This window comes from Aptenodytes patagonicus, chromosome Z (genome assembly GCF_965638725.1).
Source record: "Aptenodytes patagonicus chromosome Z, bAptPat1.pri.cur, whole genome shotgun sequence".
Classification (NCBI taxonomy): Eukaryota; Metazoa; Chordata; class Aves; order Sphenisciformes; family Spheniscidae; genus Aptenodytes; species Aptenodytes patagonicus.
In genome coordinates this window covers 59,605,446-59,628,767 of record NC_134982.1, presented here as the reverse complement: position 1 = coordinate 59,628,767, position 23,322 = coordinate 59,605,446, and the positions used below count along the sequence as shown (strand labels likewise).

Here is a 23,322-nt window from a genome sequence, read left to right as displayed (position 1 = left end):
GACTAGTATCTTTACTTCTGTATATTGGATTAAAGAGAGGACTGCTTCTCCTTCTGCAGTGCTACTAGCACTATTACCTCTGGCTCCTTCTAGGTAGGTACTGGCACTTCCGAGATTTCATCACAAAGGGGCAGTTGCTACTAAAGTCATGAAAAGCATTGCTGACATGAAACTCCTGCACTTCCTAAAATAAGATTAAGGAACAACTTCAAATATTACCATGTTTTTTCTTCAGTTACTTTAATTGCACACATTGTAGGAACTGCTCACTGACCCTGCAAGCCATATCCTCGCAAAGGACAAAGATCAAACAGGACCAGCTGTTTGATTTTTGGAACCTTTGGAAAAATAAAAACCCCACAATGAAATCATTGTATTCAAGTGACTAAATGCAGACTTAAAGTTAGTCTAAATTTGCTTTACTGCAGGGCATGGGTTTTTTTAGGTAGCTTATCTTTGCATGTATAGAATATGTACAGAACATATTTGCAGCACTGCTTGAAATAGTATGTAGGCTTCCCTGGGAACAATAATGTTTCTGTACATCATCTGAACAACTCCTGGTTTGCATGACATTACCCCCTCACAGATGAAGCATTAAAACTAAAAGTTTAAACCTTCCAGCTCTGAAAGCTCTTAGGAATTTTACATTTTGTAAATTGCCACTGTAAACAAGACCTGATGCTGAGTCTCTTGCTGTAAAAGTCTCCTCAATCTGGTATAAGCCCTGAAGTCAGTCCAACCTATAGCATATGGCTTTTGTCCACTACCTATGATGAGTATAATAAAACCAAGAAAATAAATAAATTTAAAAGAGACAGAGTTTGCTTGTTGGTTTGGGGATTTTTTTGTTTTGTTTTGGTTGGCTTGTTGGCTTGGGAGGGGTGCAGGAGAACTTAAAAATGGAACAAACATACCAGACTCCCATTAGTTTCCCTACTGATGTTTTTCAAGTCTGCAACAACAAAGGCTACTAGGTAGGTGCTCATCTTCAAACTCACAAAAAACTCATCTTGAACAATTCCATTTGTCACAGGAGTAGTGGCCTTCTGCAGGTGAAAGGAAAACATTGTTATTAATGCAGACAAAAGAACACTAAGACATGCAAGGAATCAATGTTAAATCAAAGAATTACTTCACGCTAGGAACAATTTATAAGCAAAATTGCAGAACATCTTTATATTTTGGTTATGTTTCAGGTGGGATAGATGATACTCACAACCTACTCATGGTGTAACAAAACTTAAGGAGACATGGAACATTTAAGCCTATATACCCAAAAATTATTTATCAAGCTTTTATTATGCAGTATTACCAGACAACTGCATTGTTGGAGAAACCATCAGTCTAATTTAGTTCACACTTAAACCCCCAGTATAATCCAAAGTCAACATAAAGACCAGCATTAATTCAAGAGAGCTTTAGATTAGATCAGAGACACAGTTCAGCACAGCCTACTAAAAATACTGGTACTGCATGAGTTAAACATTTGCCTCTTCCCAGAAGCCTCTTCAAAACTAGGTAACCAAACATACTCATTATTTTAAAACAGCAGAACAAAAAAACCCTCACACACCCCCTTACAAATCAAAAGAGATTGCATTTAAAAAAGTGAAGAAAACCCAAGGTTTCAGTTAGTTCAAAGCAAAAACGTGCCTAGCTTAGACACACACTGCCAAAAGTAACTGTCTGCTCAGTCTTCTGAAGTAAGATACCATCGTGTACCTTAAATTACTTTTAGTGCAGAAGTTTTTCTTTAATATTAGCCCTGGAAAGGCATGCTATATGCCTAAAAGTACTTTTCTGTATAGTCCTTCACAAACATAAATTACATAAAGAATAAAGTCAAATGTTTAAAACCACTGTAGTGCACAATAGCAAAGGTCTGGAGACAGGGATGGCAGTTCATGTGCCATCTGAAACTTCATAAATAAGTTTGTTTCCAGAAACCACAAACATTTAAAAAACAACAACAATAACCTTAGTTTTAGACAATATCATTTCAAACCAAACAATGATTTAACATTTAACTGCCACTGAAAATTTAAATGTCAGCCTTAAAGAGGAAGAGGTTTTTAAGCCTGAAGATATAATCAATATAATCATCTAGTCTGACCACTGTATATGAGCAGAATGCCATTGTTGAATTCCTTCAGCGAATTCATAAATTTCTGCCTTTACTACAGCTTCATCTTCATAAAGAGGTGACACCTTATTTAAAAAAATCTATTGTGGCTGCAGATAAACTGGTTCAAAAATCAGTTATCTTTATTAAAAAAAAAAAAACAAAAAACCAACAAAAAACCAAGCAAAACTACAAAAGAAAACACCACAAGCCCAAAACACACACAGTTTATTTCTAGCCTTAATGTGTGTCAGCCACTGTATATTGCCATATTAGTGATGTACATGCTAGTTGAGAAGGCCTGCTTCTGAGATCTCTTGCTCATGTAGGTATTTACAGAAAATTATGAAGTTCACATTTAACCTTCTCATGGATTAACAAAAAAGTCTCTCCATCCAGCACAGCTTGTTACCAAGACCTGCAGTTATTACAGAAGAACCTGTACCACTTTTTTTTCCTAACAGGGGTTTGTTTAAGTGTTTATTTTCAGAAGCAAGCCTATCCTAGTAATGATCTCACCAATGCAATATACTTCTATACAACATGATCATCTTATTCACTTTTCACGTTTCTTTCTTTACACGTACAAGAATCAACTCACTAGCCTGTACTTATTGCATCGGGAGCCCACAATAGCTAACAAAATACATAATCCAGGCTAAGTCTAAAATGTAAGAATTCAGCATGTGCTAGAGCACTTGTGAGATCAGGGACAAAAAACATGAAATAAATCATAAAAAATATGCCAATTAAAAGAAGCTTTGCATATAAAAATGGGTACCATTACAAGACAACTCACTGATACAAGAAATGCTGTTGAGGTAACATACTATTTCACAGAAACTCTTGTGTCTAATTTCTTTATTCGTACAGTCACAAAAATAAGGGTTTTATTGTAATTCACATGTGCAAGTTGTCTTGACAAATTACAAAACCCAAAGGAACCACTTCTGAACCCATTAACAGACTGCATATTTGGATCTCATACAAGAACAAAAGAGGAATTACACAGTATCAAATTATCAGGGCATAAAGTTGGGGGACAAAACAAAAGAAAATAATATTGCTTGCAGTATAAACACAAATGAGTAATTATGTTTGAGATACTGTCCATTAGCAAAACCATTCACTTGCTCTACATGTTCTTATACCTTCTTGATAAATTCTAATTAAACCTGTCCTGTTCTTTTGACACAAGAACTCGTATTTGATCCCCATGATCCCCAGCACTAAACATACAACTTCATTGCTTTTAATATCTTTTTTTTTAATATTACCTTTGTTCCACATCTGGAAGCTTTCTTAAATCTTTATCAATGATACAGATGATGTAACAGCCAAGTTTTAAAAGAGAGATGGAAACAACAGAAGAAAATGCAGATGACATTTTTAATATGCTCTTAAACACATTCTCACTATAACAAGTTCAGTAAATGTTACAAAGAGAAAAAGAGTGGACAAACAGGGAGTTCAGTAAAAAGGGTCTGATACCAAGGACAAATGCAGCAAGACAGAGAAGGTGGGTTAAAAAGCAGGGAACCAGGTGATGGAAAAGCCTGACAAGATGGGAAGGAAGGAGAATTCTCAGCTTGAAGGAAGCAGGACCTTCTGCCTATTGCATCTATAGGTAGCTGAGCAGAAGACGTGTAGTATGCAAGGCAGAAGAGGAAGAAGGAGATCTGAAGGTAATTCAAGTGGTATGACAAACAGTAGAGGGAATCAAAACACCAAAAAGAGATGCAAGAGAGGCATCATTTAATTTAAAAGGGAATTCATGATGAAGGAGTGGCACAAGTCATTGGAATAACAGTTCTACGTAGAGAAAGATGGGTAGGAAAAAGACGTTTTTTCTATGCAGTACAGGAACAGCCAAACAGTATATATCTACTGTGACCAATAGGGAAAATTCGTAACACCAGTGTTTAAGATAATACAAATGTGCAATACTAATCCATTTTTCACTGCAAGCAGAATGGGTAGAAGGTCACATCTCCCAAACGTTCATTTTTCAAATGGCTTCCTATCTCCTTGAAAAATGAGCAATGCAATGAATGCTACTCTGCAGCAAGAAAGGCTAGAAAATTAAATGTAAATGGGTCCTAAAGTAAGGAGGAAGAAAGAGATGCATTAATGAGTAAAAGCAGCTCATCAGTATGTTTTCTCCACGTGGATGGTTCCTCATTGTGCACACACAACAAGTACACAACATTAGTATCCACAGACAGCACCAAAAGAGCTCCTGGATGCTTTCTAACAGCACTTGGAGTTGAGCAGGGACAGATGGGATGGGGAGCAGCTCCTTCCTAAGCACAGAACCCCACAGGCACATGCTTTGCAGGACTGCCAATGCAAGGAAGAAGTTATGGGAGGATGCAAGACTAAGGCAAGTAACAATCTGTCTTTTCCAGATTTAATTCACATGTCCTGAGGTGTGAGAGTCAGCTATTTCCAGACTAATTAGAGGAAGATTCTCTGGCAACAAATAATAACTCACTAAACAAGAAATACAGAGTTGCCCTTTCAGGCATGTTGGTTGGACCAGTTAACTCAAGTCACAATTCTTGGCAACACAGAGCTTAAGCTCCAAGTAGCTTCTCTGCAGATTCTCTCAGGAAGGCTGAAAAGCCTACTCATATCTACTGACACTGTTCACTACACCAAGTGACCCACTTGCGTAGTTTGCAGGAAGTCACAATCGGAAATCTCACAGTCTTGCCCAATGCCACAAACACATGCAGCAGTTTCCCAGATGACTTCTTCCTGTCCATGCAAAGTTGCATAAACACCTTGCACAAAAGACATGAAATCTGAGTGAAATCATAGGAGAAAGTAAGAAAGGTGATGGAGTGGCTAGATTAAATGACTCAACAAAGCATTTATTGAAGAAGGCAGCTTGGAGATGTTGCACAACCACATGAGTGGGGAAAAAAAAAAGGAAGTAGATATGCCTGCTGCTACTGTGAGGGCCCTTGCTTATTCTTCTGGAGCTGTGTATTACCACAATGGGCAGTAGCAAACATACTAAAGGACAGCAGGCAGGTAATTGCTACCAGAACAGTAGCACCTAGCAACCCCAGGAAACACCCTACTTGCTCTTGAATTGTCCTCAACCATTTTCCTTCAATAGCCAACCACAAATGACAGTGAAGAAGAGTTGATGGTTATTTTGCCTCCACTCCATCTGCCAATCATTACCAGTCAAGCTGGCAAACAAGGCGCTAGATGCCAGAGGTATACCAGATAATTCTGCCTCAACTAATTGGGATGAAAATTGTCACAGAATATCCTTTCTCATCTTCTTTATAATGAAGTCATCAGAGATAAGCAAGAGAACATACAGAATATACCAGGATTAGGGTAGCAGTAAACATTCTATGGTAGTGTGGTGCGGTAGAAGAGCTGAAAACAAAAATACCCTTGGTCTTTCAGAGAACCCATCAGTGTCTTTCAGAGTACCCATCATCACCCAATATATGCTGAAGAATAGGATAGACTTTTAGCAACTATGTGCAATTAGCTCAGCAATGTCTGCTGCACACATGCAGCAATGGTAAACTATAGTTTACTTTTTGTACATGAAGAACTATGGAAGCTGTTGAAAGTTGCCTTAGCTACTTGTCCAACTCGTAGTAGAGGAAAGTGAGCACTCTTTCTTGTTTACATAAAACAGGAGAGTTGTCTAGCAGAGTCTGTTTCTTCTTTCAGTGAAGAAGAGAGCAGCAAATAAAATGCTTGTAGGCCTGGATGTAAACTAAAGTGCTGCAATCCTGTTAAAGTAATGGTTGAGAATCACCACAAATCCAAGAACATAAACATTTGTGCACTGTGAAAAAGGTATTATTTCACGAGGTTGCAGTTATTAGCTTGGTTTTCAAAAACAGGGTAGCTACATCAGCACCTGAGCTTGTGACAACCTTCTGGAACCCAAACTGCACAGTGTATATATGTGTTCCACCAACACCAAGAGTGTAATTTTTTTCATTATTGGTTAGATCAATGTCAATATTAATGAGTTTCTGTTGGGTGATAAATAGTGGTAATGTTTTGAGGAGACAGGTCCTAGTTCAGACACAGACTAGGTAATAAGTTAGTCTTGCTGGTCTGTCTAAATGAATTAGGCTTCTATAAAGCTTTCTCCAAAGGCTTAATGGCATAAAGCATCACCATAAAATTCAGATATGGTCTTACAAGATTTTGTCTGAAAACGTCTAGCTGAAGTAATTTCAGATCCCTCATTCATATTCTGGGGTTGACTCTGTATTGACACCCTACTTCCCCTCGTTCAGGCTCAAAAGCACAACCTTCAAGATCAGGCATATCTTTCACAGAGACTGTTGCTAGTTATACAAACTGTTGACAAAGATATTCCAGTATTCTCCACATGTGCAGTATCAGCAAACATAGAAAACTCAAAAGAGCATCCTAAGGGCTGTTGAGACTGATGTAGCCAACAACAGAACTCCTGCAAAATAATGATTCATTTAAATTCAACAGGAATCCCTCGAATAGCCATTCAACTGTCCCCACAATAACATCCTACACTGTGCAGTGCATCGAACAGTTGTTTTCTCTACGAAGCTACTTAGTTCAAGTCTTTGAGGAAAAGACAGGTTTTTTTATTATAAAGTCATACAGTTTATAGTTTATCTGCTCAAGTCAATCCCCTGTATGTTAATGCAACAAAAACACAATGCAAAGCACTTAAACAGATTACCTAGGCAGCAGCTCTACTAAAATTTGTCTACAAAAGTAGGTACCTTTGGCATATTTGACAGAGTGGAAAGTTTCTCATCTCTTTTGATCTTGATTAAAAAAGTAGCTTTAAATGCTGGTTCATCAAAGCATGGAAAAGCAGACCTTGCTGCCACAGGTTCAAACTGAGTTGCTGCAAACCACCTAATGGGAATAGTAGAGAAGAGCAAATTAAGAATTATGAAAAGGATAAATGTCAGTTTATTTATGATAGAACAGTCATCTTCCCCCCAAACCTTGTAACAGCTTGTTATGGGAGAAGATTTCTGAATGGTAGATGACAGGGTTGATCCAGTCAGAATAAATGTTTCATTAACAAAAGGTTTTTTTAAAGCCCAAAAAATTATTTATTTGAGGACTAATCTGCTTGGCTGTTTTTTGCTTTCTTAACAAAGAATACACCTGGAATAACACAATTACAGAACAATCACCAAAATATAAGCCAGCCAGTTTCCAGTAAGAGGGAACAAAAAGGAGATTGAAAAATTATATTAGTGAGCATGCCCACTAAATGAAAGTTTTGAAACCTCAGCAGCAGATGGGACAAGGAAGGTTTTTCATCCAATTGTCATGCTCTCACATCTAACTGTATGCCTGTTCCCTTTGCTGGCTAGTAGATGGATCCAACAGCTAGTCATATCACAAGAGAACTTCTCAGAAGTCTACGTTCCTTCTCCAGTATTGTGATACTAACTAGCTGCAGAAATTGCAGCTTTTCCTAGGGAGCATCTCTGATTTGTATTCTGCTCCTGCAAGACAACCCTGGGAGCTCAACAAGAAGTTTGCAAATTTAAGTCTTGTATTTACTGGAGCTAAACAGTGGGAGAACAGCAGTTCACATTGCTTTTTTCTTTTGTTTTGGTTTGTTTTTTTTTTAAAGCTACTGCCAAGCTACCCACAAGCTTTTGGGGTTTTTCTTTTCTTCTGCACCACAACTCCAACATTTTTGGACCTATAACTGTTCTGAGGAGGCACACTGCTGACAATTCATAAGATTAATCTCTATGCCTGCTTAACTTCTTAGTCTTCTCTTCCTGCTCACCAACAATCTTGAAGTTGGTGCAGTTTCTTTTTCTTTTTTTCCTTCACCCCAAAATTTTAGAGAAGGAAAACAAACAATAAAGAACCATTCTACATAAAAATATAAATAAGGCTCAAATATTTTTTTTTTAAATTTGCATCTGGCAACAGTGAGTTATTTTGCCATTTGATAATTTTAATATTTTTGTGGCAATATAAAAAATCTTCAAAAGAAAATAAAACTAAACTAGAAGAAAAGACATTTTCTTGCAAAAGCAGCTTGATAGCTTGAGTTTTTTACAGAAAATGCAATAACAACAGAGGTTGTCAAAGTAGCCTCCATTTGTAAAACCACTGACATTAAGCATACAGAGACAAAGCCCCTGGAAATAGAAGAGGCAGGCAAGGCAATGGAAATTATGATATCAGCAGTTATCTGAAAAGGATTTACTGAAAAGCATACAAGTTAAAGCATGTGCTACATCCTGTTCCTGAACAAAAGCAGGTAGCACTGGACTGAAGGGGGACAAAAAAATCCAGTACTGACAGGTCATCTTTTTCCTTTGTGAACACTTACACTTTGTCTTTCTACTACAGTAAATACAAGGAGAAAGCAAAGCTTCAGCTACATCAGAATAGGAAAAAACATGGAAATTCAAAAAGAGGCTCATCATTCAAGTGATTTTTGCCTTCTACACTTACTGTATTCTTACTCCCACTTACCTCATGGTAATGCATGTCTTTAATGTTTGTGATAAGCTACTTAGTTCTATTTCATTTCATCTTGTGGTTATGTTGTTCTGATACAATCTACACCCCTTGTGATATTTTATTATCCAATGCATTCCGTAACCAAGAGACAATTTATGGCATTTTTGTTATAATGACAGAATTCTGAAGCCTATCAGCAGTGTCCCAAGTGGCACAGAGTCTCTCTAATGATCATGCATACACTATAACATTTTAGTATATGCTCAGGAACAGCCTTTTCATATGAGGCTTATCAACAGCACTTTACCTGAGGGATCTGAACAGTCATTTACGTTTGCACCTCAGTAAAACACACCCACCTTCATTGGAGATGCAGGCAAACTGAAAAAGATCAGCAATCCTTTAACCCAAATTTATTTCTTAAAATTCTTGATCTCTTAAAGAAAGCCCCTTAAACTACCTTATGTAAGGACCAACAGGAACACATGGGAGTAAAGGGAAGAGAGTTCCTGCCTTATCTCAGCTGCTGACCAGTTCAAGAACCCACTTAATGTTCCACAGTTCATCTGAATGCACCAGATTTTGCATATATTTGAAAACAACTGTTGCAGCCAACTTATTTTCTTGTACAATTCAACACTATGTCATAGACCCACTTGGATCTAGATAAAGGGAGTTTTAAAGGCAAACTGTGAGTAAACTTTAGAAAAATAAATGAATTTTTGTTTAAATGTCTGTTGTTAATGCTTAGAGAGGCCTGCTGAATCTGAAACAAAATATCCTGGATTTTTGTTTAGAGAACGGAATAGAAATACATCTTTCTTATGTGATGCAGCAGTCTATGAAATCGTTTTTACACTGAGTATCTTGTTTTGTTTAAAAATGAGCTATCATTGAAGGACTTAAATAATTCAAACATTAGCAGCATACAGTTATCATATCTCACTGGACAGAGAAAAATTATGTCCAAGTTTGCCACACTTCTGTTTTATTCTTCAAGGAGTCTCACTGAAAAAGTTTGCAACAGCTCAATGAAGGGGCTTGTTTTAAGTAACCGAAAATAAATACAATCTCAGTGTGATCCTCTTCCCAGAGAATAATTTCAAGTCTATATTGTCAATTTGTAAAAGGTTGGGTAGGTGGTGCTAATTGTAAGTTCTGCCTTCCCCTTTCAGGAAACAAAATCTACTTATTAATATTTTGGGAATTTCCATACAAACTCTCTGTTGTTGCAAAGATTTGTAACACTGATAACATTGTTTTTTCTTGCTTTTTCTCTTATATTCCATTCAACTTTTTTTTTTAAGCTTTAGATCTCAGCATTTCTTAGCACAAGCTGATTTATTTAGCAGTTGCGTTGTGGGCCCTTCAAAACTACTTTCCTGTCAGCTGGTCCTGGACTGACCCATACAGCTCTTTCCATCTTTCATTTATTGCAACACTCTGTTTCTAGAAAACCTGGATGGATAATTACGTGCCAACAAAGTCATGAACACTCTTAAGTGCATGACCAATGTAAGGCTCATTTGAAGTGGGCGGTGGTGGGTGGCGATTTCATTAATCTTCTTGGTAAAAAGCACTGATTTACCCTCTTTAAAAATGAGTGTGATGTTTCCCTTTTCTCCAGTCACTAGGGACTTCATCTGACTGCCCTGACTTTTCAAGTACGATTGAGAGCAGCTTGGCAACTACATCTGCCAGTTCCCTTAGGACTGTGGGATGCATCTCATTGGGTCCCACGGACTTGTGTATGTTCAGGTTCCTCAGATGGTCTCAAACCTGATCTTCTTCTGTGATGGTGGGACTTTGTTCCCCCAGTCCCTGCCTTGAGACTCAGGGACTCGAGAGATGTGGGAAGAATTTCCAAAGAGAGAAACTAAAAATTAAACAAACAAAAAGCCACACTATAGCTACCTGCAACCACTATACTGCACTACATTTAACAGATGGAGAGGCTGCCCTGACTTCATGAACTCATCCATGAAAGACATTTTTCAGGTAGATTAATTGGGAGATTAAAGATCAATTTTGCCTAATAGGAATCAGTTGTATGAAACATCCAACAGAAAAAGCAACCCTTGTTATTTCTATTATCAAAGCACAATCTAGAAGTGACAGGAGAGAGAAGCTGCATTTGTGGGCATACCTTTGCTTGGAATTCTCATCCTTGTAAGAAATTTTGTAAAAGCCATAATAGGTATCTGATAAATTAGATGAATATTCTATGCTGACAGTATAATTTTGTCCTACAAGGAGAGCCTCAGGAGCAATGACTGCAAGCTGGTCATGCAATGGATATTCCAGGAATTCAACCGGCTTTTCTTGATGCCCTCCTGCTGAAGTAATAGTTGCCTTGGTGATATTAAGTCCTGAGCTGTGAAGTACGATCTTCCAAGTTACCTGGACTATGTTAACCACTATCTTTACAGAGCCTGCAAATTTCAGAGTAGTTAGGTTTGGCTGCAAGACAAGATCATAATGCAGTGGTACAACATCAGGAGGAAGTCTAATTTTTGCCCATGGAAATAGTTTTCCATTGGTTGCCAAAGGGTATATTAGTTCCATTGTATGGTTTTTTTTATGGCAGCCTTCTTTGGTAAAGGTACATTTGGGAAGAAGGTAAATCGCCATTATTAATGAAACTGCAATCACAAGAACAACTGTGCAAACCACCATGGTCCTCGTAGAGGGCACTGAACATGATCCATTTGGATTTTGTCTATAGACCGACATGTTATTCCGGAGACCCGAGCTTCTGTTCATGAAGGACATCCCCAGCAATTTTGCTGATGACTCATAATCCTCTTCATCATCGTCGATCTCATGCTCTCCAAGGCCACGCACCAAGAGCCGGGAGCTCCTTGGTTCATATTCCACTTCATCAGGCTCGAGGGGATGTAAACAAGGCTCTTTTGCCAAGTCAACCACATCGGGCTCTTCTTCAAACATACTGTTTTCAATCATATTCCTGGGTAACTGAATTTGATCTGAAAAAGAAAAGACCATATATTACATGATAAACAAAAGGCAGATTATAATACCCCAAAGATAGTTTACTGAATTACAGAATGGGAAACACTATTAGAGCACATACGATCAAGAGGTCTTCAATTTTCTCTCTCAGGTTTGTTTCCAGAAAACATTTCTGTGCTTTTCTGCCTACTGTAATTTTTCATTCAGTATCTTCAAAATGATGCTTCCGTTGCGCATACTTAATCACGTCTTGCACCATAACGAGGGATCACATATATCACTGCATAGCACTCCCAGTTCATTGATGCCAGTGTCTTGGCTACATTTCCTCTATCCTAGTAAACTATATTTGTATTCAACCAAATTAGTTAAGATGGAATATTCTTTATGTTGCAGGGTAAAGCACAGGCAGCCAATACAGTTCTAGAGTTTCTGAATATACTAGTTACTGAGTTCTTTAATAGTGGAGAAGATCTGCCAATGTGCTGGCAGCTACATAAATAAAATATCCATTTGAGATTTTTAAACATGATAAACACAAAGATAAAAAATATTTCTCACATAAAAATGGCAGTATAAAAATTACAGTTCCAGTTGGCATCTTCATTGAAGATCTAGCTCATAAAACACTTTAAACAATCCATACAGCTAAGAAGTTAAATCAGTGCCAATCAGACTGTTTGTCTCCATAAAATTTGTCATTAATAGATAACAGATCACTGAACATAAAAGAAGAATTGAAATTCATACCAAATTTTAAAAGCATATTCTCATATTCTACATGCAGTTATATTTTAATCAAACTTCTGGTCATGTCTATAACTGTTTATGTAAAAGGTTATCTTTCAGCTAACCTGCTCAGTGGAAAGTGGAAAAAATTAAAAACACTGTTGCAAAGAAGTATATACAGGGAATGGGACATGGGCACCCAAAAGTAGCTAACTTAGGAGCAAGAAACTTTTTTTCATACTGTGTTTAATCCAAAGCACAATAAACAACATAGAAAGGATGTTGACTGGCTTTTGTTAGGACATCACAGATTTGTCTGTGATGAGAACAAAAACAACTCAAATGGAAAAGCCATCTATATGGAGATATCTCTCCCAAAAAGCCCAAGAAATCCCATTACCAACTTTTTAGGGCCTTGAAATTACAGTTGATTTGAATTAGTCCCCTGTCACAGCTTCTATCTAAGAGACTAGACAAAACTTTTGTCCAACTGCAAGGCTTCAGAAATGAAACTAATCTCTTTCAGACATGAAGGTCTACTGCTAACCGAACAATAACCACATCACGCCTCTATCATTCTTTTTTCAGAATGAGAAAGGTAAATTTTTCTTTGGATCTAAACATACTGAAAAGTAGGTGGACTTTTATTAATTTCTGACAAGAATGTACATTTTGCCAATCTATATACAGCCTAGAATATCACTGTTCCTATAATACATTACTGATTTTATCTATATTGCTAAGCTCCCATCCCATAATTGAGGATAATATTATACTGAAATAAACTACATGAATAATTTCAGGAACAGAACTATATATAGCTGTTTGATAGGACTTAGAATGTTGAAACAGACTAATGGAAGATATTGGGAGGGTGAAAATTTATGGTTTGGTAGTAGCCCTTTTTTTCCTTTTTTTTTTAAAGTAGGTTTCCATATAGCTGAAATTCTCAAAGGTGAAAATAAAACCTCTTAAAGAAAAGATGGTATCTTTTCAAACCAGATATACCAAACTCCTCAACATTTACTCTAAAATGTATCAAGACTTCCTGTTTCAAGGCCACAAACTTGGAAAACTATAGTGTCAGTAGCCATAACACTGAAAAGGATGGAGCAAGAATTCTTATTCTAGCCCACATTCTACCATGCTTTTCTCTTTGTGGGATATCTCCGTATTAAACCTCTAACGAAACTTGCCTGCCACTTATTTCAGTTAGACTGACAGACTATTCAGATACCTTCAAAACAAATAATAGCTTCAATAATAGCTTCATGAATCAGCCCTTTGCATCTCAAACAAAAAATTACTGCGTTACTTTAAAAAAGATCAACCTTGAACATTTCTCTGCAAAGGCCATAAAATAAGAACAAAGAAAATAAAAAATCCTACCCCACAAAAGTCAATAAGAGGAAGATGCACTGGTCAATCTGAACAAGCAATATGGAGATGGATGAAAGCAGGGAGTTGGCTGGAATTTGGATCTACCTGCTCACCCTTTGCCCCATCGTAAGCATGCTGCTCTGACTAGGAATAGTATCATACAGTCACAGGATACCTCAGGTTGGAAGTGACTTCAGGAGGTCATCTACTCCAACCTCCAGGCAAAAGCAGCTTCTAAAAGTTTACGTCCTTATGGCATTTCCCAGTACAGTGCTCATGTTCCAGCCTTCAGGCTGTGGTTGCAGTTCAGTGGCCCAGCACTATGATCTCTACATAGGAGCATGTGCACTCATATATCAGATTGGAGTCCTCACAGAGTAAAGAAAGAGGATAGAAAGCTAAGTTATAAGTGAAAACACATAGATAAACTAGTGAAGAAAAAAAAGTGTAGACAAAGTATTGTGCAACGGAAGCTCTTTTACAATTCCTCTACCCAAGAATAATTTATCAAGAATTCACTAAACTACTTCTAGCAGAGATTCTTATTGATTATCCCCTCAGCTGGTTGCTTTTCAAATCTGCTGGCTAGCTTCAATCAAATTTGAAAACAGCCTCAAGACCAATTTTCTTCAACTCCCAACTCAACCCCACCCCAAAACAACCAGCTGCTGGTGGAAGATACCCAAATCAGTATCTGCTATGTAGAAAAGGCAGGTATTAAGACTCACATCTTAACCACTCCAAAAGGTAGCAGCCAATCAGTACACAGCTCCAACCCCAGCCATGGCATGTGCTGCTGCAAAGCCAGCAAAAGAGGTAGAAGACAGGGGAGGCACTGCAGAGGGAAGGAGGAGAAAGATAAAGAGCATAAATCTGGTAGAAAGTAGGCTTCATCAGCTCTGCTGCTCATAGAACAGTTTGCTTTTTGAAGAGCTTATTCTCTAATAAGTTTCTTCTAAAGCCAACTATCTTAATATTTTCAGAGTTGCATGCAGGCACTAATAACTTCTTTAGTCAAAAAGAATTATACAAAAAATCTCAAAATGAAACTAAGATAGAAAAGCTAAAACAAAAGTTAGTTTCAAGGCAATTCACAGTTTTAATAACTAAGAGACATTAATTTCTAGGAAAACAACAGTTAAAAACAATTTCTATGGAAGTATTTGCAAAAACTGGAAGCAAAGTCTTAGTTGTTTTGTAGTGCTGAAAATCTGTAAGATCAGAACTTTACTGAAGATCAAGGGCATCACTAGACTACTATTCTCCACTGGAAAGCACACAAAGTATCAAAAGGTTACTGGAGTTATTTATGCTGACATATGCATTCACAGAAGCATAGAAGTCAGGCTACTTTTTGAGAGGAACCATGACAAACATGTTTAAAGCTTTTACACTCAGATAAACTCTGGACTGTTTGCTTCCTGATGGTTCACTGGAATTTATAACATGATAGCGTGAACTCTTAAGACCTTTCAGTTTTAACCCATGAGCTGCTACAATATTAGCTAAAAAGGAAGGACAAAAAAAGGCATTCTTAAACTGAAACAAGCGATAAGGAATAAGCAGCAGCCTGAGGAACATGACTGCAACCGTCACATTTCACTGTCACCACGTATGGCCAAAAGGCAAACATTCCCATTGTAAAACATACTAAAAGCACATTAATTCAGATAGTCAAGCACATTAATTCAGATTCCAAATGTGAGGCAGGAAAAAATAGTATAACTGCAAGACTAGGGAACTTTAACCTGTAAAGAAGCTGCATGGTTCCAATGAACTACCCCTGCCATGCCAGAGGCTGCAGGTGCACTAGAGGCATTTGTGGTCACACTAATGCATTATTAAGGAAGTACTGATCTGAGCTGCTAAAATGCACTACAAGAATTATCTGTCATCAGGCATGGCAATTTAAATCTAAATCTTTACTAAACATAAGCTTAGTGTGAGAGTGAACAAGGAGGTAAAAAGTCATGGGGCTGAGTCTTGTTGCTCCCTAATTAGCACTAATGAAATAACTCCAAAAGCTTAAAGCTTAAGCTTTTAAAAGCTTAAACACACCCAAGTAAAAGTGATTTTACACAACTCCTCCAGAAATTTGTAATCTGAAAATTAGTGATTTTCAGCATCTTCCTCAATACATGATGTATTTTCACATCTAGCGAAGAATAATGTGAATACTCACAGTTTAGAAACAATCCTGAGAAGATATGTGAGGTTAAAAAAACTAAATGTGATAGACTAATCCAGAAAGCCAATACTCCTAATACTGCAAAGCTGAAGGAAGGCAGACATTTTCTCAGAATCAATGGTTTTGAAAAAGTTTCTTTAGAGCTGCCTCCTGCAACACAGCTGCCCAAAAACCTATTGCAACCTATCTCCTCATTACAATACTCAGGGGACCATAACAAGCCTGGTCTGTTGTTTTCTGTAAAGAGGACAGAATGCTTAGACATGAAATTCAAATGCAGTTTACAACAGGACAAGCCAACAGTACAAGCTTGCTGTATGTACTGCACCCTTTGCTAATGTGAACACCATAGCCATATCTAAGTGGTAAAACCTGTCATGACTTAGGACACAATGGTGAGTAATTAATCAGACCAAGCTAAACAGAAGGAGGTCCCTTAACTTGTTCCTACAAGACATACATCTTTCACTCCTACACCCTTTCACAAATTAGTCTTTTAACTTACAAAACAACTTTACTACAATACTCAAGTTCAGTATAAAACATGATCATGCAGGGACAATCAGTGGCTGCAGTAAAACTGGCTAGCATTTGCTCCAAATGCTTAAATGCCACCTTTTCTAGAACTAGTGGTGAAACACTTGCAAGATTTCGGCACAGATAGTAAGCTCAGAATATGTGGTTCCTCATACATGAATGAACCTACTACCACAATGGTAAAGTGAGTTTGAGAAAAAGATGCCAGCAGGAACAAATACTGTGCCACACAGTCTAACATCAAATGAGCAAAGGCTCCACTATTCCTTAAGCACTGGAAAATTAGTTTTACACTCTTAAGTTTTAGCAAACAGCATAAAGCTATTTGTTTACAGGACTCCAAGAAAAGATTTGAAGCATTTACAAGCACTTGCAAACACACTGTGTATGGCAGGTAAGCACACTTCAAGCAAACAGATGTCACAAAAATAGTAAGACTGGTTATAGCACATGGAACCTGATCATCTCTCCTTTATTTGGACTTTGGAACTAGTAACAAAGGAAGGTGATAGTGAAAGCTAAAGCAGGTCACTGATACATAGCTATGGATACAAAGACTGTACAAATGTTACCGCTCTTTAAGTTATTTAGTCCTTCTCAGTAACTAACATTATGTCACATGGAGGAGCCAATGGAGAAACTTTGCATAAATAATGACACATGTGAAGTCACTGCACTGTCATATCAAAGCAGTATATTCAGTACAACCATGTTCCCAGCAAAAGAAAAAAAAATAGGTTGACAATTAGATATCAGAAGAATGTTTGCATTAAAATTTAAAATTCATATTTTGCTTAGTGAAATAAAAGTTTCTCATCATATCTGAAAAAATATAATTGGAAGCACTCCACAATTTAAAAAGAATCTATTATAGCCAAGATAAACATATAAAATTTTTCTGCTACACTTGCAGTGTCTTTAAGAGGTAATATGATCTGTGCAGTTTCTTATGCAGACATTGCACTAGAAATTTTGTGAGTAATTGGTGTACTTGCTATAGAATCTGTTCTTTTAGAAAAGGATGAACAAGTTACTCACAGTACAGTATTAATCTGTATTTATGCGAGAGGAAAACAAAAATATACCTACTTTAGGTTTATGTAGTGAAATTTCTCATGCATATCTTATGTCACCAGTCCTTCCAATATAGAGACAAGAACAACGTAAAATGTGAAAGCCAATAAAAAACAGAAGAACTTGTGTTGTATAGCTTCAATGAAAGAAGGAGGAAAACAAGCTATAGAAAAACAGCGTAAGTAATATTCAGCAAGCTTTCAGAAATTTTACGGGTTTGTTAAGATTAAACCAACATATAAACAAATACTAGTTTTTATTTTAAATTTAAAATAAGTCTACATTTTAAATGTACAAACCACTAAGCCTGTCATTAGAAAAAAATTATTCTTAATGCATGGCAGGAGAGAAAGCCTAGACTTTACTGTAGAAACAAAAATGTAATTCATCACATTAAATAGTTATCTAAAATGTGTATAAGGACATTTGGGACACGGAGGACTTGAAAAGACTATTAAAGGGTTACACTTTTTCTCCTGAACTGTCTCTCCCCAAATCTGCATCTTCAGCCTCAAATAAAAGGAGGGTAGAGAGAGAGAAATGTTCTCTTAATACTCCAAATCTCTAAGAATTGTCCTGACTAAAATTTCAGAAGTGTTACTATGGAAAAGCAACATAGTATACAGTTTTCAACCACCTTTTTCTAAGTTTTTTTGTTAATTCAATGTGGCATAGACCCATCTTCCACATTTACCTAATCAAAGCCATAAATCTATTAGTTTATGCTGAGTTACTTAGTAAAAATATATTTTAACAGAATTGTAAAAATTAAAACTGTATACCCAGGCTCTGCTCCCACTAATGTTAGTTTACCAATTCTGTTTAACAGGGAACAAATCAATCTCCACAATTCCAAACTGCAAAATATTAAAGTTTTCATAGAAGAAAGAGGGGAACATTCACTCTTATTTGTGGACCCCATGTTGGACTAATTGCTTGAGTCTTGCTCCAAATCTTGATCTTATTCTCAGCCAAAACTATTGTTGCGGTTATTGTTTCTGCCTTGGCAGAGGGGAAAGAAGGGAGACAGGCCGCCCAAAGGGGAGTTCCAAAACAGAGATTCATTTTCACAGGTGCTGAAACTGGCATAGAGAGGCAATCTGAAGAAAACTGAGATTCTAAATACTACACTGGAAATCTAAAAGGTGAGAAGTATTTCAGAAAGTGCAATCAATTCCTCGGTGGAGACTGACAATTAAAAATCACTAGTTCCAAACACCACTAGTTAGAATTTTTATCACTTCAAATAAGCATTAGAGTTTAAGTCAACAGAAATAAGAATACCTGATATAGATAAGTACAACTTGTTATCCAGTATTTTTTTCAACAGATGAGGAATAAAATGGCCTTGGCTTGCAAAGAAGTAGAGATTTAACTGACAACTAAACATCTGACTCGGTAGCCTTTGAAAATGCACACTTAAGACTTTCATTGTTAACATTTTCTTAGAAAGAAACTTGATATTTTTCTACATTTAAGGATAAAATAAGGCTAGAAACCTTAGTTAATGCTATTTATGAACTGCATAATCTATTGTCAGAAAGGAGTTTCAAAAATCCAGCAGAGAGGGAAGTGACTCAAATGCTGTTACACTCCACCCCACTTAACCACTTCAGCAAATGAAATAAGACAAAAAAGATCAAGAAACAGAAGAGACAACTTAGAAAACCTACAATATTTTATAACAATATTTTAATGAAAGATAAATAAATAAAGATTTTATGAATAAAATTCTCGAAAGAGATGGATACTGAGGCAATGGGGTTTTTTGTTTTTCATATTCCCCCTTCCCTTTTTATTTAGGCATCATTCAAATCCGTATCTATCTACTATGTCCTATTTATACACTGTATCTTAAGATCTTTGGCACAGGATTTAACTACATAGATGACATTGTCTCACCACTAGGTGACATCCAATTTTTTCCCCACAAAATTATCAAAGAATACAAATAATTACCATTGATTAACTCCTGGCTGCATATGCCAGTAACTGCTCAGTCTACCAGTGCTTATGAGTAACAAAGCTCCTCCTATCTAAAGTCTTCTTTAGGCTCTTTCTGAATGTTTGGATGCAGCTTCAGAGTTGCTTTCTGTGTTACTGCAATTTCAAAACCTGCTGGTCAAAACAGAAATAACCTCAGTTCTGTAAGAAACCCAGAACATGATCCCTTAGATAAAATTATTGATCTCAGCAAATATGTACATGAAGAATGCCCTCAAATGCTCAACTGTGTAGCAGCCTGTAGCAAAAAATGCAGTAGATAAACCAGCAGTAGTTACTATTAAGTCTCCACACATCTCCAGCCTTACGACTGGTTGCTTGCTTAGGCAAGTCATTTTCACTTCATGATCTGAACAAAGCATTATACAAGAGACACTTAAATCAACTGGCTAAAAGCAACTGTACTGGCAGTTAACCTTTACTTTGATTTAAACTGTAATTCCCTGCTGATGCAGCATCAGCAGCTATGAAAGGAAAGCCATGCTTTCTGAGCATGGAGCATACATATGAAGTAGAGTCAAGCTTTTAAACAGTTAGCTAGAGCAAACACATAAATGGACCCACTCATCTGCAGAACTGCTTGTCATCCTAATGTTTATGGCCAGTCCAGAAGAATGAGATGGAGCCTCTCAATCCACCTGAACATTGAGTACATAGTAGTTTCATCACCTATTGACACAGGTCAAGGAGACCTGTGAAAGGAGGCCACCTCCAAAGTTATTCATGAAGCAGAATTCCTTTCCACCTCTCCTGAATAAGAGAACTAAACAGTAGGAATACAGTACTGACTGGAGCCAGTGGAGCTATGCAGTCCAGTTCTTGCTGTCACAGACAATCGAAACAACTGATGGTCAATCCAGACAGACTTTACATGCAATTCTATTCTCAAAAAAAATCTGCAGAAATATGAACCTGAAGCCAAGTCCTACAACTCCTTTACCTTACCTTAGCACTACCTTCTGTCTATTTCACTGATTACTCACTACCTCAAGGAAAAAGTCTTCAGCATTTGTTACGACCCAGATTGGGTGACTCAGGGGGTCATAGTGGTTTCGTGATTCCCTTGGGCTAAATTAAGGTGAAACAACACCAGGCGATCAATTAAACGCTTTATTTATGGAACATGCAACTTAAACATGGAAAGCATAATAATAGGCAGCATGGATTCTATTGCGGCATTTATGAGAAGGAAAGAGAGGAAAAGGAAAAAGAGAGAGAGAGAGAGATCATCACCCTTGGATCCCACGATGACGGATGTGGCAATCCTCCGGTGATGGGCGTGCGCACGCCTCCTTGGAGTTGTGCCTTTTATAGCCTAGTCCCTGCCTCTCGGGGAATGATGTAGCTCCTGATCCCTTGTGCAGGCACCATTGGAGGGGGTGGTCGTGAGCCCCTTCCTCAAATGAACTCTGTATGACCTCTGGCCATATGTGGTGCGTTGTCGTGCCGGGCCTAACAGAACACAGAACTGCGCACCCTCCGGCACGCCCTCCGCGTCCTGAGTTATCTGACCTCTCGTTTAAGGTTTATCGCTGCTATGCAGACTGTGACTCGTTTTACCACAATGTTTGAGACATTAACTCTTTCAGTCTCTCACACCACCCCGTGGCTCAAACATTGTCTATATAATCTTCATCCAGGGTGGTGATTTTCACATAATGGAGAGAGGATAGAGAAGATAAAAGTCGCGAAATCATACATTTTACAATAGCAAGGCCAATCATTAAAAACACAAACCCACAGCCCAACATCACAGAAATATTTAAAAGCCATTTTCCCCAACCTGTAAGTCCCAGTGAATTCAGGAGAAAGTTGAACCAAGATCCAAGGCTCCAGCCGTTAAACCAGTCCTTCGGCTGCATTGCTTGGAAAAGCTCTCCAGTCTGCTCCAATACCTCTCTCATTTTTCGTGCTTCTTCTATGGTGGTAGTTGCATTGTGTATGGTGAGACAGCATTCTCAATCGGTGAGATTTAACATTCCACATACCCCCTGCTCTTTTAACAATAACATATCTAAAGCTAATCTATTTTGTAAAGTCATTTTAGACGCCAGTTCAATCTGTAAATTAATTTCTTTGAAGGCATGATTGGTCCAAATTACTTAGCACGTGTATTTGCCAGGTCAGATTTTCTAAAACAAACTGGTGTCTTTTAAGGGTCATATATGGGGTAAATATATTTTCTAACATCAGAGATGTTGTCATGCCCCAGGTATAATAATCGGGTACTCGGATTCCATGCACCACCCACTCGGGTCGCACCTGGGACCCATCACTTTGCCGGCACCTTCTGTTTTGATGAGGCACTAAGAAATTGAATACCCTAGAAGGACACATTGTAGGAACTCCTATTCCACACTGTAATCCGGCATGTTGTCTCATACTAAGATGGGAATATAATTTTCCATTCGAGCATCCCCATAGTGTTCCTTGTGGAGCAGGGTACCATGTTGTACTACATTGGTAACCATCATCTCTGGGTACCCAAGTGCCCTGTAGGTCCCTATCCCACACCTTTCGGCATTCTGGACCATGGCTTGTGGGAATACTGCACCTAATCGCAGTTCTTCCCATTTTCCAGGTTCCGTTGCACCTATTGTCCAAATTTCTGAAACTCCGGGAAGGGTATCCCCAACAAGTACACATATCCCATATAAAGGTTCAGAGTTCAGGGATATACCATGTCTCAATGGGGTCTCCTGCACCTGTGGTGCAATTTAGGGTGGTGGTACAGTTCATTAACTGAGAGTATCCTGGGGAGGGGACTTCAGCATATTTCTCATCAACTGGATGATCGGGATTGGTGTCTCCATACAACATATGTTTGATAGGCCAACCCCACTCATATTTCGTTCTATTAATTTTACCATATTTCTGGCCTGGGTGATCTGGAATCTGTATACACCATGTAGGAGACCACTTAACCGTATACGGGTGCTCAAAAGGTTCCATTTCAGGAGGTGGAGGCCAGTAGGGGATTTGGGTACATGATATTCTGTGGGGATTCGCACAGTGAGTTTGGCTCCACCATTTACCTGATGCATTATGTATGTTCATCAAATCTTCAGGACAAGGAGATATTGGCAATCTAAACGGAGCTTCCAACATGGGAGTTACCAGATCACTCATATTCCATCTATTACATGTTTTGTTCCAAAGATCAGTCCAATTTTCCAGGGGAATTTGATAAAAAGCATCCTGGTTCACCCTCCAGGCCCCACCAAAGGTATTGTGAGGTTAATTCTCGAACGGAGCTTTCACTCTGCCCCAAGTGCAATTAGCAATACAGTTATTAATGACTGTACGTAATTTACTTTCCAGCAACCTGGAGAGGTTAAGATTAACTATAGAGAAGCCAATACCTTCTCCTGAAGACTTGGGAATTGGGACACAAATTCCTTGGTTAGTATGGTTCCAGATGCACGCGAACCCTTGAATTAGTTCCCAGGCAAGGTTCGGAGACTCATCTCCTCTTCCCTCACCAAGGATGGCGAAGGCGAGGACAAGGGTTTTCCAAAGCATCGTGTTTTGCTATAACATACAAAAACAATAAAGAAAACTACACAGATGATGCAAATAATCACTAGGGGTAATAATGTATGCATATGGTCCATAAAGACTTCTGCGACTACCTGCAAATACATAGAACAAGAACAGAGCAGGTTCAAAAGGATGGCACAATCCATCTAATATTAATTCGATGATCCCTTCTGTAGGCATCGGTGGCTATCCAGGCATAGACGTTAAGCGGAGTTTTCAGAGTTAAGGGTACTTCTCCCTACCATTGGTAAGTCTACCAAAACGGGTTGTCCTGGGTAGTGGAGTGGTT

The 23,322-nt window shown here is 38.0% G+C and overlaps 1 protein-coding gene across 2 annotated transcripts in view; it reads right to left on the bottom strand.

Annotated features, from left to right (window-relative positions):
* The window catches only part of LNPEP (leucyl and cystinyl aminopeptidase), a 76,524-nt gene that overhangs the window by 26,794 nt on the left and 26,408 nt on the right, over nt 1-23,322 (bottom strand). The window contains exons 2-5 of one of the 2 annotated variants that reach the window (XM_076363396.1): nt 14,419-14,525; nt 10,755-11,595; nt 6,883-7,021; nt 918-1,049 (exon numbers count right to left, since the gene is read on the bottom strand). In XM_076363396.1, the coding sequence (XP_076219511.1) occupies nt 918-1,049; nt 6,883-7,021; nt 10,755-11,572 (1,089 nt within the window). In that variant the 5' untranslated portion in view covers nt 11,573-11,595; nt 14,419-14,525. The remainder of the gene's footprint in view (nt 1-917; nt 1,050-6,882; nt 7,022-10,754; nt 11,596-14,418; nt 14,526-23,322) is intronic. The other variant, XM_076363395.1, reaches the window with a different exon arrangement.